At 57.2% G+C, this 16,763-nt stretch overlaps 6 protein-coding genes across 6 annotated transcripts; 1 reads left to right on the forward strand and 5 right to left on the reverse strand.

The window, feature by feature from the left end:
• Window positions 1-981: 981 nt before the first annotated feature.
• On the reverse strand, window positions 982-3,308 carry LTHEOB_7390 (Sulfur metabolite repression control protein; the record flags this gene model as incomplete). Its single annotated transcript, XM_035516751.1, has 2 exons — window positions 982-2,811; window positions 2,862-3,308. 2 exons carry the CDS (start codon window positions 3,306-3,308, stop codon window positions 982-984), a joined length of 2,277 nt encoding a protein of 758 aa, XP_035371361.1.
• Window positions 3,309-4,135: 827 nt separating this feature from the next.
• Window positions 4,136-5,858, forward strand: LTHEOB_7391 (Kinase activator; the record flags this gene model as incomplete). The annotated part of the gene is made up of 3 exons (XM_035516752.1): window positions 4,136-4,429; window positions 4,485-5,487; window positions 5,581-5,858. The coding sequence occupies 3 exons, from the start codon at window positions 4,136-4,138 to the stop codon at window positions 5,856-5,858; spliced, it is 1,575 nt and encodes a 524-aa protein (XP_035371362.1).
• A 635-nt stretch (window positions 5,859-6,493) lies between these two features.
• Window positions 6,494-8,266, reverse strand: LTHEOB_7392 (Extragenic suppressor of the bimd6 mutation; the record flags this gene model as incomplete). The annotated part of the gene is made up of 1 exon (XM_035516753.1): window positions 6,494-8,266. One exon carries the CDS (start codon window positions 8,264-8,266, stop codon window positions 6,494-6,496), a length of 1,773 nt encoding a protein of 590 aa, XP_035371363.1.
• Window positions 8,267-9,172: 906 nt separating this feature from the next.
• Window positions 9,173-12,017, reverse strand: LTHEOB_7393 (Nuclease domain-containing protein 1; the record flags this gene model as incomplete). Its single annotated transcript, XM_035516754.1, has 3 exons — window positions 9,173-11,310; window positions 11,366-11,729; window positions 11,877-12,017. 3 exons carry the CDS (start codon window positions 12,015-12,017, stop codon window positions 9,173-9,175), a joined length of 2,643 nt encoding a protein of 880 aa, XP_035371364.1.
• Window positions 12,018-12,615: 598 nt separating this feature from the next.
• LTHEOB_7394 (Superoxide dismutase protein) lies at window positions 12,616-13,526 on the reverse strand (the record flags this gene model as incomplete). Its single annotated transcript, XM_035516755.1, has 4 exons — window positions 12,616-12,638; window positions 12,697-12,945; window positions 13,006-13,185; window positions 13,514-13,526. 4 exons carry the CDS (start codon window positions 13,524-13,526, stop codon window positions 12,616-12,618), a joined length of 465 nt encoding a protein of 154 aa, XP_035371365.1.
• Window positions 13,527-13,974: 448 nt separating this feature from the next.
• LTHEOB_7395 (Transaldolase protein) lies at window positions 13,975-15,183 on the reverse strand (the record flags this gene model as incomplete). Its single annotated transcript, XM_035516756.1, has 4 exons — window positions 13,975-14,214; window positions 14,269-14,652; window positions 14,706-15,020; window positions 15,145-15,183. 4 exons carry the CDS (start codon window positions 15,181-15,183, stop codon window positions 13,975-13,977), a joined length of 978 nt encoding a protein of 325 aa, XP_035371366.1.
• Window positions 15,184-16,763: the final 1,580 nt, after the last annotated feature.

The raw sequence follows: 16,763 nt of genomic DNA on the forward strand, positions 1-16,763 counted from the left end.
TGTTCGGCCCATTTATTCATGGAACCACCGTCGATCCGATAAGATACTCGCTATCATGACACCACCATCAGTTATCGATCGTTTGCATATGTCCAGTTAACCACATAAGCCTTTTTGACGTCTACTAGTAGCCGAGAGAACATTACCGTGTTATCTATCGACCGAGGGAGTAGCTGCCGAACTATTTTCCCATTCATCCGCCAGACCAAGAAATGTCGGTCCGCTCGATCGGTATCACATAGCTAGAGCCAGCACACATATAGGCGCGCAATCGGAGTTCCAAGATGGACATTGCCACTCCGCCTTATCATGTCTCACCGGTGTCCAGATGACCGGAGCAAACCACCATGAATGATAGCGGAGTTGGGTGGATTCCTTATCATGCCCAACCACTTGCAACTCCTGCCGGACCCTTGCGATCACGCTCAACAGCCTGCGCCACCCACCACATTCTAGAAGGAGACAAACCTCCGACAACCGGACTTTGGCGTCGTCCTCGAACTCCGGCTCACACGCACAAGTCCGGAACCACCTCAACAATCCAATCCAAACCCACCGAAACCCTCCGTACCCAAATATAAACACACATAAAACACATAGCAAACTCCGAAGAAATGACAAAACGTTGGCCTGACGCGTAATATTTCCAAGTGGTATATAGCCTGATCCCTCCACCACTCATCCTTCGTTTCTTCCCACCTTCCGGGTATCCGAATAAATAAAACTCATGCTCATTGGCTGCCAACATTCCTTTCCTTCCCTCCGTGCGAGAGCACTGTAGCCGAGCAAAAATGCAATAATCCCGCGCCGCTATCCCAAATGAAGAAACTCCACATGTCGTTTTCCCCCCAGTAAACCGAAAAAAGTTGAGCGCCTCGCTTTATGGTACGACGATCGGAGACAATGATAGTAAAACATGGGTTATTCGCCGTTCAAAAATATTTGTACAAGAAATAGAAGAGAGTAGCTAGCACCGACTCATCATGTGCTGGATGCCTCTCCGGTCGCCGGAGATGCTGGAGGTTGGCTACCGCCGTTCTCCTCCGCCACAGCGTCCTCCGTGCGTTCTCTGGCGGGGCCGATGGTCGTCACGCCGTGCTCTCCGCCGCAGCCGAAGCTCATGATGCGGACCTCGCAGTCCTCACCAGCGGAAACGAGCTTGGAGTCGCTCAGGCCGATGCACGTCACGGGGCCGGCATGTCCGGTGAAAGTCCGCTCGTGGCGGCCTGATCGCGGATCCCACACCTTCACCATGCGGTCTTCTGCTCCAGAGACGAGCCGCAGCGTATCCGCTGCGATGGCCCACACGCCTTCGACGTGGCCGAAGAACGTGCGGAGGCAGCGGCCTGTCGCCACACTCCAGAGACGAATGGTACCGTCGAGCGCACCGGTGATCATGTAACGCGGCGGCTGTGGACGCTGTGGTTGATCAGGGTAGAAGGCTCTCGCCTCGTCTGAAGCATAAGGGGGGGTTATGGGGCCATTAAAGTACCGCAGCATGTTTTGGGGATCTGCGTCAGGAGTCTCCGCCTCATGATCGTGATCTGAGTGAGGGTCGACGTCCTCGTCGTCGAGTTCGAACTCCGGCGGCATTGGCAGCACTTGCTGCACCTGCCCAACATGGCCGTGGTAGGTTTTCAAGCATCGTTTTGTATCGAGGTCCCACAGCCTGACGGTGCAGTCATCAGATGCCGAGAAAATAGTACGTGAGGCCCCGTCGATCTTGACCGCATTGACCCAGTCCGTGTGGCCCTTGAGGTTGAAAGTGGATTTGTCGGGAAAGTTCCATACCCGAATAGTGTGGTCCATGGATCCAGTCGCGAGAATGTTATTGGCAAAGTGGAGCGAAACAATTCCACCCGTGTGGCCGGGAAAAGTCCGGAGCAGTTCACCGGTCTTCCAATTCCAGAGGCGGATGGTGCGATCAAGGCCACCACTGAATAGGCGGTTGTCTTCGAATTGCAGACACCGCACGCCCGCGGTGTGGCCGGTGAGTGTTCGAATTTCCTCACCGGTGTTGATGTCCCAAATTTTGATTGTTGCATCATAGGAACCGGTCGCGAGGATGTTGTCATCGAACTGCAAGCACATGATGCCGTTCGTGTGTCCGCGCAGGATCTTGGTGCTGCAGCGTCCGTACTTCCAATTCGTACCGACCTTGAAACGGTCCTTGTAGACATCTTTCCACGGCCGCTTAACGCGGGGCTGGAATGTAACGTCCTGTGACCCCGAGCTAGGTCCGGCAGTGCAGGTTCGTTTGGCAGTGCTGTCGGAAGAGTCATCGGAGATGCGCCGCTTCAAACTACTAGGTCCAGGGCTAGGGCTGGCGCTGTGACTTGGGGCATCGCCAGAGTTGGGTTCACTCGGCTCGGCCAGTTCGTTCAGTCCTCTTCCCGTTGCCCTGAGTTGCATCTGGCGTTTCTCGGTCCGCAGCCTCTTGGCCTCAAGTAGCGGTAAGCCCCAGCCGCACTTAGTGCACTTCCGGTCAATGTGCTGCTCGCACATTTTGTGCCAGACGACGTCATCGTCGGCAAGCTGTCGCCATCGCCGGCTCACTTGCGCGGCTTTGCACAGCGACGTGGTATCAAGATAACAGAGGATCTTGAAGCCAAGCTCCGGGGGAAGGGCGGCGAGGAAGTCGATCTTGATCAGATCGCGAACGGCCGCAGAGACATAGGACAGCTGAGGGAAGCAGCACTGGGCGAGGATGCCCTGGAGCATCAGGTTGCGATGCTTGGCGGGGGCGGCAGAGAAAAGGGACCAGACATGGGCGATGCCCTGCTGATCGGATTGCGACAGCATCGCAAGCTCCTTGTGGATTGTCAGCATGACTCGAGTTAGTGTTGCTCGGTGTAATATACCTTTTGCAGCTGCTCCATGGACGGCTCGTTGGCTTGTCTTCTGCATTTCACATCGGGGCGGTGGCGGTAGCAGTACTTGGTGCTCGATTTGTTGCTCATGGCCCTGGGCTGGGGAGCGTTGCCGAGAGGATTGTACTGGCTGGGAATGTGCTGGGCCAGAAACGGCTGCACGGTCTTGGCAGCTTGCTTGCTGGTGGAAGATATGGATATCGAGTCGTCCTTGTCCTCGGCCTCCTTGTCGGCTTCGTCGCTGCCAAGATGGTGTCGCGAGCGCGGTCGGTCGTGGTGGTCGTGTTCCCAAGGCTGTCCGTCGCGGGTCTGGTTCTGCGAAACGTCTCCCAGCTCCTTTTGTGGCGGATGGCGCAGCGACAGTCTCCTGGCAGGTGGAGCGTGCGGGTCGTGGAAAAGCGACGGCGAGGCCGCGGGCGGTTGCGAGCTTTGCGCCATTGTTGGGTTTGCAAATGCGCACTGTTCGGGGACGGCGGCGCAAGGGGGTATTAGAGTTTGAGACGTGGTTCAGGCCATACGGGATCGCTGTCGAGATTGGCGGAATGGATGGCGTGCGAGGGCGGAGTTGGGGCGGACGGGGAAGCGGCGATGCGATGGGGATGCGGGCGGTGCACCTTGGGCCAACGCAGAAGGCTATTGTGTGCTCCCTGGGGGCGTGGCACGACAGCTGCAGGCGGGAGGGCCTTTATTTCGGATTGGCGCAGACTGGTACAGGCTGTATAGAGGATCGGTGGCGTGCTTGAAGGTTGCAAGGCCCGAGCGGTTTGAGCACGCAATCGTCGCGGCGATGGTGTAGGTCACGTGCGATCAAGTCATCGTGCGAGTCTCGGCCACCACGGTGCAAACTCAGCAACAGTTTTCGCCAGCCCGGTGGCTAATGAGGTGACGAGCCTGTGCGATGCGCGCGCTCCCGAGTGGTTTCGGACATGTCTCGCAGCGCTTCCGTCATTGCACCACCGCAATTTGCCTTTCCGGACTTTGATTTCGATGGATCGCGGCTTCCGTCGGCGCTCGCACACCTCTCGCGCGGACCGGCAGCGATAGACCGCCCGGGTGCCGATCCGGCTAGTCAGTCCGGGGAAGTGGGAAGCGCCTGCCAGGGTCCTTGCAGCTCAACGCCCAAGCACACGCGCCGCGCCAACACCAAGCAGCTCACCACAGCTAAAGCACACCGCCGTGCTGCCTGCCAGCACGCGAGTCCAGCATCCATGTCCTAACAACACCACCGGCTCCCGTCTCTCCTGCATGACATCATAGCTCCCTTGATGGCGTCCCCGCAGTCCCCGGCTGCCTCCATTGGCAGTCTCGACAACGGCCCGCCGTCCCTCGAACAGCTAGTTGCCCACTTCGTCAACGCCAAGCGATCCCTAGCCTCCATCCACCATGTCTGGCGCGCCAACGAGGTCGTCACCCAAGCTCGCCAGCTGCTGGAAGTCGACGCCGTGCTCACCAGCAAGATCGTCTTCCTCCGCCGCGGGCTCGAGGACCAGACCAAGACGCTGAGGACACTGCGCTACGGAGTGGATTTGGTGGGCGTCGAGGGCCACGATGAGTTCAAGGTACCCACGCCCCCAAAATAGATAAATGTGGACTGCCTGATAGTAACAGCCCTAGGAAATGCTGACCAGCCTTGACGAATCGTCGCACCACCTCCACAACACTCTCCACCTGCTGAAAGAAACACCCATTCACAGCACCCTACAACCCCCGGGAACGCCCCAGAAATACCTGTTCGATTTCATCGATTCGTCCAGCGTCGATGATCTCGAAGCTTCCCTACGCGCCTGCATAGACCGCACCAACGAGGCCGACTCCGCGCTGGCTGAGACGATCGACGCTTTCGGAGCATCGCTGGCACGCCTTGATGATGCCATCGACACCTGTCCACCGCCTCCAGATCCCTCGCCCTCGCCCCTGCCGCCCTCGTTTCGCCAGCTCGAAGGTCATGCCACTGAGACCGCATCGCTCCTCCAATCCCTTGTCCGACATTACGATCTCTGCGTCACCGCGCTGAAACACACGGAAGGAGGCAACGAGGCAGCGACGCGCGCGGCATCTGACGAGTCTCCACTCCCGAGCTCTCACGACCTGCCCCACGATCTAGACCCCAACCTACATGTCAACCTAGACCAACTGGACATCGATGTCGCGAGTCTGCGACCAGATGCCCCACCTCCGCCGCCGATGACGGAGGCCGAACGCGCAGACATGTTGGCGGTGCTGGCGAACGATGCCGCCGAAGTCGACGATGTGGTGGCAGAAATTCGGGACCGTGTGTCCGATATGGAAGCCCTTGCCGGTGAGATGGCCGGCCACATTGAGGCTCTTCAGGCATCATACTCGGCACATCTCCAGGCTTTCCGCCTTATGGCTGATGTCGGCAAAGAGGTTCCTGAATACCTTGCCAGTTGCCGCACCTTCCAGGCCCGGTGGGGAGAGGAGAAAACTAAGATTGAAGAGGGCATGTTGGCCCTTGAGGGTCTTCGAGAGTTCTACGATGGATTCCTCGATGCGTATGATGGTCTGCTTGTTGAGGTGGACAGGAGAAGACAAGTTAGAATCAAGATGGAGATCATCGCACGGGAGGCTTTGAAGAAGATTGAGCGACTCCATGAAGGTAAGTGATCACGCACGTTGAAAGTTTAGAATGCCCAGTCTTGTATAGATGTGGGACTCAAGCGAGAAACCTGACAACTAACTCATCTCAAAGATGACCTCGCCGCGCGTAATACTTTCCACGTTATGCAGGGCGAACATCTACCCTCGGATATTTGGCCTGGTCTCGTAGACCCGCCGCCTCGCTACGATATCGTAGTGTCGTCCGACCGCGACGCAGCACCCTCTGCAACCATGACCGGAGACAAGCAGAGCAGGCGCCAAGCCGAGGTTGAAGAGATAGAGAGACGCATCCGGGACATCAGCATCCCCGCACTTCCTGACGATGTCGTTGAAGGAGCCATCCGTCGGATGGAAGAGCGACGCGCGTGATGCACTCGCAGGTTTCGAGTGATCACCGGCCACTAACTGCACGAGGGTAGCTGCAGTGTTGACATCCCGCACATCATCTTTCATGACCATTCGAATATGTTGCCACACGCAGCGGGTTGACTTAATAGTTTGTGACACATCAAGGCGCACGGGGTAATAGAGTAAGGATAGGGTCGTACATTGGGCACGTAGGCGAATTATGGATTCACCACTCACTTTTTGCAACAAAGCCAATATAGATCGGAGGCAACGTTGGCGCCTGAGGTCAGATTTTCTTATTTGAACCTTGGAATAGACCGAGAATACGTTTCAGCACACATCTTTTGTATACATGCGCGCTATATACCCTTTCTTCGACAAACAACATCCTGGATATGCAGAAACAAAAAAAAGAGAAAAAAAAAAGAAAACATGACCAGTCCATGTGTCTCATTCAGGTGTAACATGATTCCCAAGAAAGAAGAACATCAACGCCTTTGGATGCAATGCCAGACCGCATTTCTTTTTTTCTTCCATGCCCCATATCCACCCTCCCAGAGTTTTCTCCCACATCAAACTGGACTTAAGAAGGATCGAAAACGATGCCCGGGGAAAGAAATCAAAAAGAAACAAAAGTACGATACTCAAATCATCCCTCATTTCTTGCCCCCCCTTCCGCTGTTCTTAACAAGGTTCTTCTTGACGTGCTTGGGCATCTTGGTCTTGCGCTTCTCGCGCTTTTCTTCCTTGACGGCCTGCTTGTGCGCCTTCTTCTCCTCCTTGTCCTCGAACCGCCTACCGCGCGGCGGGCCCTTATCACGCCACTCCTTCTTCCCACCTTCTTCCTCGCTGTCCTCCTCATCATCGTCTTCCGAGCCCTCCTCATCTTCATCGTCATCTTCCTCTTCGGCCCCCGCTGCGCCGTCCTTCTTGCCGGCGAGCAGGTTCTGGTAGACGAGCGAGTCGCCCTTGCCGGCGCCGACGAGCTCGGCATCGCGCTCGACGTCATAGACTTGCTCGAGAGTCTGGGGGATGTACTGCTTGCGGAAGACCTCGTTGTCAACCTCGTCGTCACGAATCACACCGTCCTCGCCTTCCGCCGCGCCCTGCTCAGCCCGCTTCCTGTACAGCTCCTCGAGGGTCTCGCGCATGCCATCCATCTCGGTGCTGGCCTCGGGGTCGGTGACGAAGGCGAAGACGGTGCGGTCGGGCAGGACGTCGACGCCACGGGCGCCGCCGCGGAAGAAGTCGGCGACGTTCTTGATGTCCATGCGCAGGAACTCGAGGGCGCGGGGGTGGTCGTGCTCGACGGACTGGGAGACGTCGATGACGCAGAGCTTGCCTTCGTGGTAGAGCAGGTTGTACTCGCTCAGATCGGCGTGCACCAGGCGGCACACCTGGTACATCAGGCGCATGTACGACAGCAGCTCCAGGTACAGGTCGCGCCACCGGCGCTCGATCTCGTCGGCGTCGCTCAGCCCAAAGTCGGCCGCGACGTCGCGCAGCCGCGGCGCCGGCCAGCCCTTGCGGTCGCCCACGAAGCCCATGACCAGCACGTGCAGCCGCAGGTACAGCGGCTGCGGGCAGGGGATGCCTGCTGCGTGAAGGCGCTTGAGGTTGCGCATCTCCTTCTCTGCCCACACCTTGACCATGGCCCGGTTGTTGCTCTTGCTGTAGCCGCCGCGGAAGCGGAACTCGCCCGTCACGTATTTGTCGCGGTCCTTGAACACCAGAATGCTAGTCTTATACACCTTGATAGCACGGTGGATGGGCGGCGCCCCGTCGTCCGGGATGGACAGCGCGTGGTACACGTTGGCCTCCTTGCCCGTCGACACGCAGCCGTGGATCTCGCTGACGATGCCGCGATTGATCATCTGCAGCAGCAGCATGCGTGTGCGCGGGTCCAACACCTGCTCCGACGTCGCCCGGTCTGCCCTGTCCTTGCCGCCGTCATCGTTCTTAGCCTTGCCCCCGCCGCCGCTGAAGCGCGTCTCGTCGAGCTTAATCTTGCTCGCGTGCACCGACAGCGACCGGATCTGGTCGTCAATCGACGCCTTGGTGTTGGCCGACGGCTTGAGCGGCGCGCCTTGCGGGTTCGTCTTGGGCTTGTACGCGGCCGGGATCGCCGGGTCGTTCAGCTTGCGCTGCCGGTTGTACGATTTCGTGAAGTCGTTCGGGTTGCCCGAGCCGAGGGCGTCGGCGGCGAAGTCGTCGTCCGCCTCCTCGTCCGAGGCGTCCTCGAAGATGTCATCGTAGTCGTCGCCGTCCGAAAATTCGTTCTCGCCCTCCGCGGACGGTTGCGCTTGCTCGGTCTGGGGTGCGGCGGAGAGGGACACGCCGCCGTCGGCTTCGGGCTCGTAGCCTTGGTTCGGGACGTAGTCGTGCGTGGGCTCGAGTGCGGCCGCCGGAGAAACGTCCTGGGACGCCATGATGGCGCAAATTTGCTTGCTGCGCGGGGTGTGTGATCTCGATCTGAATACGAGATCTGCTGCGCTTCAATCGTCCAGAAGTTGAAGAATTGGCGTGAGTTTTTCGAGGTGGCAACGCGACATACGGGTATCGATTTCTCAAAAAATTCATGGGTTCGGCGTCATACATTTGGGCTGTGCCCCGCGCTAGCCCTTTACGGAAGGCGGTGATATTGCCTGTGGACCGCGACCAAGACAATGATCGTATGAAATTCAAAAGAGCTATGATCAGTTGAGGCGGAACTCGTGCAGGTCTTCGAAATAGCAAGAGCATCTACTGTCCATTGTGTATACCACCGCTACGAGAAAGCTTCATTTGACAATATATCAACCCTAAAGCTGTGTCTTTATTGCTAATCTGCTTCATGCCAGCCATGACTCCATAGTAGGTCACAAGACACTATCTTACGTCTTTGCTCCGGATATCATGACCATCGTCCTTTTGATTAATCACACATTCATGTCAATTAGAACCTGAATAGTCAAAAGATGAAACGAGAAAAAAAAACTTTTCAATTGCACGTTGCCGTCGAATACAGGCGGCACGCCTCTCCATCAATCGCATCCACCAAGCCCGTCATTTAGCTATGCAAAGAAGCGCCCCCTCCATCCAACCGCCCGTATCCCTTCCAATCACCTCTTCGGACGAAGGGTATATGCAACACACAAAACAGCAGACGTCGGTGACCCGTGAATTCCTACAAACCCAGGAAGAGAAGGAGAGAAAAAGAAAAGCACCACCGGTTTTCCACCTCGTAGATCATGCCTCCCATGACTTACACGTTTACCAATCAGTTCAAAATTAATACATAAGTTTTTTACCTCCACTTTTCATGATCGACGAGAACGAGAGAGAAGAGAACCTGTTTAGTCCTCAGTAAGGTCACCGTACTCCCAGATACCCCTCCTCTCGGCCTTGGCCTCGTCTTCCCTCTCCTTCAGGGACTTCAGGATGTCACCGGCCGAGCGCTCCCAGGCCTTGAGCTTCCTCGGCACCATCGCGTAGCCGCCGGCGATGATGTCGGCGTTCACGGTGTCAGTCGAGTTGTTGCTGTTGGGATGGAACAGAGTGACGTAGAGGGTGTTATCCTGCATATGGTCGACGTTGGCGACCATCTGCTGGCCAGCGGTCTCCTGGCTAATGAATTCAACAGCGTCGCGGAGGTAGTCGGCGGAAGTGGGGAACTGCGTGAAAGAGAGGACGGCGTCAACGGCCTGGGGCTTGAGGTTCTGAACGCCGAACTTCGGGTCGAGAGCGCGGAGGCGGCTGTAAGGGATGGTTTCCGAGTTGCCGTAGTCGATGTAGACGACCTCGACCTTCTTGGCTTCACGGTCGTTGCGGCGGACTCTGGCACGGTACCATTCCTCATCCTCGGTGAACTTGGCCGAGACAAAATCGCCAGCCTTGACCTGTTCGATCGGCTTCTCATTGGCCTTGGTCAGGTGGAAGTTGCGGAAGGCGTTCATGAGATCAGTAAGAGCCGTGGTGCCAGCTCCAACCTCCTGCAGCTTCAAACGGCAAGTCTCCTCATCGACGTGAGTAATCATGACGTCGCGGAAGTCCTTACGGCGCTCAGCGGCCTCGCCGTTACCATTGGCTCCATTGGAAACTGCTTCCAAAGGAGTGCCCTCATCCTCCTCGTCCTGGGACGGGTCCCAGCTGTGCCACATGCCCTTGCGGGCCTCCTTGGCCCTCTTCTCCGCAGCAAAGAGCTCGGTAGCGTTGCCAGACTTCTCAGCGGAGTAAGCGTGGACGGAGGCAAGACCCTCCTCGACCAGGACCTTGGCGAAGCTCTCACGGTTGACGTAGAGCGTTCCAATGAAACCTCCGACCTTGTCGCAGTCCTCGACATCGATCTCAACATCACGCTGCTGGCAGCGCTTGTTGGCGAAGTCGTGCGCCTCCTGACCGAAAGGCTCGCTCTTCTCGGTGGGGTTCCTGGCAGACCTAGGTGCGCGGATACCAGAAAGGACGAAGGTGAGCTTGGCGTTCTCACGAGGAACGAGGACGGTGAAGCGCGAGCCAGACTTGACAAAGTCAACGATGGCGGGAACCTTCCTCTGCCTCGACAGCAGGGTGAGTTGCCTCTTGGCCTTCTCCAAGCTCTCCGAGTAGTCCACGTAAGCCTTGGTAGCCGGGGGCTTCGCCGCCCACATACCACGGCCCTCTTGTTGGGCATCCTGCTCAGCAAGGAGCAGATCGTCATAGATCGGGCTACGGTCCGAGTCGTCTGCGCGGTGCCTGATCACAGAAGCGTATCCGTTCTCGACAAGCAGCAAGGCAATGTTCTTGTCGTTGAAGATGACGGTGGCCATCTCACGCTCGTCGTAGCCTTCCGAGGGAGGGCGCTTGCCGTCGATCTTGACCTTGACGTGCTTGCCGATGAGACGCTTGCGAAGGAATTCCTTAGCCTCCGCTTGCCAGGGTGCCTGCTTAGGGTCCGATGGCTTGGGCTGTCTGACGCTGCTCAAGTTGACGCGCTTCTCGACACCGGCCTTGTTGCGCAGGAAGAGGGTGTCCGCACTCTGGATCCTGCTGACCACAGCCTCAATTGCTCCCGCAGCGCTTTGCTTAGGGGCAACGTGGCCCTGGAAAACACCTGCCCTGTTCTCCTTAGCGACCCTCTCAGCTTGCCTGAGCTTTCCCATTTCAGCGCCCAAGAGTGTAGTGTGTTGGTCCATGCAGCGTGCAAAGCCGGCCTCAAGCAGGAACGGCGCAACGTTTCCGCGCTGAGGGTGCTTCACTGAGCCGATGAGTTGGTTTTGCGGGCTCACGCCGAGGGGAGTAAACTTGATGGTGCGTTGTAGCAGGCGGCTCTCGATGAACTGTTGCGCTTCGTCGCCAAAGGGTTCCGCGGGCTGCTCCTTGCCGTCCGAGGGGTTTACACGCTTCGTGGATGGTGCGCGGATGCCAGCAATGAGAGTCATAGTCTGCACGTGTTTTGTGGGTGATAGAAGTAGGCGCGCAATGAGGCGATCGCCGCTGAGAACCTTCTCAACAATAGCTGCTCCCAAGTTAGTGAATGAACCCAACGTGATTGGTGATTCGAGCTTCCTTACAGTCAATCTCCTTGCCCTTGTTCTGCTCAACGAAGCCCTTGGCATCAGGCAAGTCGTATGACGTCTCGAGGCGGCTCGGGGTCTCGGACCAGACACCTTTCGAGTCGGCCTTGGCGCGCGCTTCGAGGACCTCGAGCTTTTGTACTATCGCTTGCGACGAATCCGAGTCGTTCTTGCGGTCGGCATCGTCGCGGAGCTTGACCCAGCCTTCGGCAACGGCGGCGTCGGGGAGCATCAGGCCACCGGGCAGGCTAATGATACCATAGTCGCGCTTCGTTGTTGGGATGGTGTACAGGACCTTGAATTGCACAACCTTGCCAACCAGGATGCGGCGCAGGAACTCGCGAGATTCGAAGGCGAAGGGCTATTACAGAAAAAATACGTAAGCAAGTTCCTTATGAGCAGGCGCTGACAATTGGCGCATTTCGTTGCATCCGCAGCTCAAGCCGCGCTGCTGGTAGCCGTTGGCCGTGCAAGGCCACACGAAGGGTCCGGGAAGGGTGCTACCGACCTCGTCGCCCTCCCTCCTTATCCTAGGAGCGGAGACGAAGGCGAGACTAAGAACGCGCTCCTGCTTGGGGTTGTTCACGTTATGCAGAACGACCGTGTCACCGGAGAGGACAGACTTGACCATAGCCTGGTAGAGAGCCATGATGAAGGACGGGTCGATGCAGCTGCAGGCGCAATTGGTGTCAGCTTTGCCACTTCACAAGCTATAGCTCCTGGAACAAAGTTGGCGTGACACTCACTCGAGCTGAAACCTTGGGGCGGAGGGGAGAAAGCCGAAGCAGCAGTGCCAATTGGCGCAGTCGAGGGTCGAGGGAGCGGGATGTTAGGTACAACTTTTGGGGTGCAGTGGAGGAAAGTTGCTGGGAGGTTTTGCGGTGCGAGTCGTTGCGGCGGCAAATGGAGCTGTGGGGTTGAGGTGGCCTTTTCGGCGGTCACTACTGACGACCTAGGGTCCCCTCGCACGCGAGCGCACGCGCATCCCCGCCGCCTCTTTACGTACCGCCTGCATCGCACGGCAAGAGCTCGCAGAGTCTGAAATTCACCCGTGGCTTTCTCCTCATTATTAATTTCACCTGGCCACATCAATTCAAGTTTTTCAAGATGCATCAAGGTCACTATCACTTTTCACACAGTAATTGGGATCTTCTCAATTTTTATTGCCTATTAACTGCTACTACCTCCGTGGTATTCGAAGAGCTGCAGCCTCATGGGTCTCATGAATAGTACGCGGTACCGAATATTTAAGCAGAGATACCAATGACACCTGCACGGCGCAAACGTTAGCTGTCGGCTTCTCGAGCACGCCAGGGACGGGAACATACCGCAGGCAGGGCGGGGGCCAGCGTTGCCAGTCTTCTTGGACTCCTCGTTGCCACCCTTGCCGAGGTCGTCAGTGCCGGCGTGGCAGACGACGGTGCGGCCGATGACGCTCTCAGCACCGATCAGCTTGACGAGCTTGTCGGTGGTGGAGCCGACGGCGTTGCCCTGGCCATCAGTCTTGATGTTGCCAAGGTCACCAACGTGGCGGTCCTCGTCAGTGGGAGCACCGTGACCCTTGCTGTGGGGGTTGACTGCACGCAACCGTCAGTGTCTGCATCTTCCCGCTGCGCTGTATCAGGGCTTCGTCTTACAGTGAGGGCCGGCGGAGGTGCAGCCGTTGGTGTTGTCACCGAAGGCGTGGATGTGCATGCCACGCTCAGCGTTGGCGTCGTGGCCGCTGATGTTCCACGAGATGGTGGTGGGGGCGGACTCGGACTCCTGCTCGAAGGTGACGGTGCCCTTGACGTTGGAGTCACCACGGATGACAGCGACTGTTTTTGTTCAAATGCTCGTTAGCCCCTGCTGCAGATGCTGCCCCGGACACCTTGATGGCGGAACGGCGCGACCGACGGGAGCGAATCCGTCAATCCGTCAATCCCAGCCCTTGGCTGTACGGTATTCATCGTTTTGGGTCCTCGCAGCCATCAAGGTATCGCTCGAGGTACCCAAACCGGCCAATTGGACTCGCTGACGGGCGACGAAGGCACCTTTCGGTCAAAGAACATGCTCAAACCGTCTCACGACGCCGCTGCAGCTGCCCCACTTCAGGCAAGAGCTGGCGTATGGTACGGCTGAGCAAAGAAAAGTTACCACACTTACCGGCCTTGACCATTTTGACGGTTTTAGTGTTTGTTTTGGGGTTTGACGTGAGGAATCGGAGCTTCTGCTGATGGATGAAGAGGAGAGAAAGCGAGCGACCCGCCGCGACACTCTTCATGTGCGGGGCTTCGAGCTCCCTCCTCGCTTTCGTCATCAACAAATCCTAACTCCGACGGCCTCCGGCCAATCAGAAGCTGCCGTCCCCGCAGGGGTCCACAGTCTCAGCCAGTCCCGCGCTTGGGCTTCACCGAGCGCCGTTTGGCCAGATTCACAGTCTCTCATAAGCTCCGGCACTGCTCAGTCATCGCATCAAAAGTCATCTATTTTGTTTGCAAGCGAAAATCATCTGCTAGCTAAGGGTTTATCATCAAACGCCCAGAACTCAGTTGCAATGATTGTCCATCCCAGCTTCCATTATCGTAACTTGCATTTTGGGGCTTCCCACCCGATATCGGACCAATTTAAGCCTTCTCAATCTTCTCCCTGAGGATGTTCTTCAGGGTGACGGCGTCAGCAGCGAACTTGGAGATACCCTCGCGCAGCTTCTCGACTGCCATCTGCTCCTCGTTGAAGTCGAAGCGGAAGGTCGCCTCGTCCTTGATGTAGGTCTTCTTCTCAATGCTGAGGGTGGCGCTCTGCGAAGCATCGAGCTTCTTGGGGACAGCCTCCTGCGAGTTGTAGAGGTCCTCGAGGAGGTTGGGCTGCGGCTCGTTAGCACATGCGGTTCTCTTGCCTGGCCTTTAGGATGCACTTACGGAGATGGTGAGGTAGTCGCAGCCAGCGAGCTCGGTGATCTCGCCAACGTTGCGGAAAGATGCGCCCATGACAATGGTGTTGTAACCGTACTTCTTGTAGTAGTTGAAGATCTGCTGCACGCTCTTGACACCGGGGTCCTCGGCGGCAGTGTACTCCTTCTTGGTGGCGGCCTTGTACCAGTCAAGGATGCGGCCAACGAAGGGGGAGATGAGGTAGGCACCGGCCTCGGCGGCAGCGATGGCCTGGACAATCGAGAACATGAGGGTCAGGTTGGTGTTGATGCCGTGCTGGCTCTGGAGGATCTCGGCAGCCTTGATACCCTCCCAGGTAGAGGCGATCTTGATCAGGACACGGTCCTTGGAGATACCCTGCTCCTTGTACAGCTAGGGGACTGTCAGCTCGCACATAAAACACAGCTTCTTGAGAGATCACGTACGTCGATGATGCGCAGCGCCTTGTTGACCGAGGCCTGGGTGTCGAAGGAGAAGCGGGCGTCGACCTCAGTCGAGACCTTGCCGGGGATGAGCTTGAGGATTTCCTTGCCGAACTGGACAAGGAGGTTGTCGAGAGTAGCATCGACCTGGTCATCGATGCTGCCGCCCTTGCTCTTGCCGTAGGCAACGGCGGCGTCGATCAGAGCGGCGTACTCGGGCTTCTTGGAAGCAGCCAGGATGAGGGAGGGGTTGGTGGTGGCATCCTGAGGAGTGTACTTGGAGATGGTGGCGAAGTCACCAGAGTCGCAGACGACGGTCTGTCGAGCATGGCAGTGTCAGCAGAGCTCAATGCAAAGTCTGCGTAAAAATGTGTTGGGTTGCGGGCGGCGCGGCGGACAGGCCGGCGACCGCGGGGTAGGCGGCGTGGCGGGGTAGACTCACGGTGCCGGCGGCCTTCAATTGTTCGAGAGAGCTAGGCATGGTGGTGGATTTGGGCGAGGTATACAGGTACGAAGGGTATCAGAAGAGGGGTGTAGAGATGACGATGGAGTGTTGAGGGAGACAGGATTAATAGGGCGGGCTGGTGGGGTTTTGTGAGCGGCATCGATGTCACAGGGTGGCGCCCGCAGGGAGCGAACGGTGCACGTTGCAGGGAAGTGGATGGCCGCGCGCACGTCAATCGCCGCCGTCGCGGCATCGCTGGCAGCGGTCGGCCCTGCGCTGCATCCTGCGCCGATAGTTCTCCGCCGGCCGTTCCCAGCGTGCGAAGCCATCGTGTTGCGCCGCGGGCGCTCCTTCCTCGCAGCCATCTCCGCGGTCGGCTGGAAACCCTTTCGCGACAACTTCCGCCGCGCGCTCTCCCAAGCAACAGCCGCCGCCGCCGCTTCTGCCAAGCGACGGCGCGGATAAAGAGAGCGAGGGCCAATTAGGGAATCTGCCGGCGCTTCCGCGGTTATTGGTCATTCGATGCGGCCTGGACGCTTAGCCTGTCCGATCTTTCTCTCCCGCAGAGGCTCCGACAGCCGTCATCGCTCAGGCGGCCACTTCTTTGTGACGTCTTGCTCCATTATCAATCCGCCCCATCCGCTATTATAAGCTTCCAGGCCGCCCGTGCGGTTTTTATCGTCGGATTGGTAGCACACGTTGCTGTTCTCCCGAGGACCACCCACAGGTTTACACGAGAAGCACACCATGGCACTGCAGCCTGACGATTCTTATCTGCATCATTGGCGCACGAGTCCTTCAATCAGGAATTTTTCCGTCCGTTGAATCATGCCACGGAAACCTTCTCGGGGTCGACCTACCGAAATACCTCACTGAAAGTATCGTGACAATTCAACGTCACACTGAAGATTTTTCCTAGAGACTGCACCGTCAGCATTCGCGGCTATTTGAGCAAAGAACCGGCAAAATTGCGACAAGCGAGTTTGACGGCTGATGGGCTTCTCAAGCGTGTGCTGGACTCGTCACTTTCTGATCTGGTCTGTCCCAGATTCACCGCCTCTGTGTGGAGATACCTTCCGGAGTTGACGATTGGTGTCTTCGAAGAAAATTTCCAAGGACTTGGAACCCCCAGTTCTTGCTACCTACATATTTAAAGTTATACTCGCGTCTCTAGATCACCGTCGCCCTCGATGCACTTTTAGTAGGCTCATGTCCTGCTACTACTGTTCGGAATATCGTCGATCGAAACGAGTTGAAAGCGCAATGGGAGCTTTCACTTTGGAAAAAATAAAAAAGATGTACACCCTGCTTTACCGGCTTAGTCGAGGACCAATTGGTCGGGAACGGTTGTTACGTCCAGAAGCTTTCACATTTTGATATTACGTATCTTTGATGAAGTTAATGGCTGATATGGCAGGGACATGCAGATGATTTGCGCTCGAAGTCATACAAGCGTAGTCGCCACATGCACCTTTTTCGTCATTTTGAAGCTACATGCGCTCGCCACCTGGCTGTCACAGAAAACACGATTCTTCCAGATGTTGCAAAGCTGATGATGCGTTACACATGAACGTAGTGTTGACTATGACCTGACCACGGAAAGTTCAGGTTTGGAC

This window comes from Lasiodiplodia theobromae (assembly GCF_012971845.1).
Source record: "Lasiodiplodia theobromae strain AM2As chromosome Unknown scaffold_22, whole genome shotgun sequence".
NCBI lineage: Eukaryota > Fungi > Ascomycota > Dothideomycetes > Botryosphaeriales > Botryosphaeriaceae > Lasiodiplodia > Lasiodiplodia theobromae.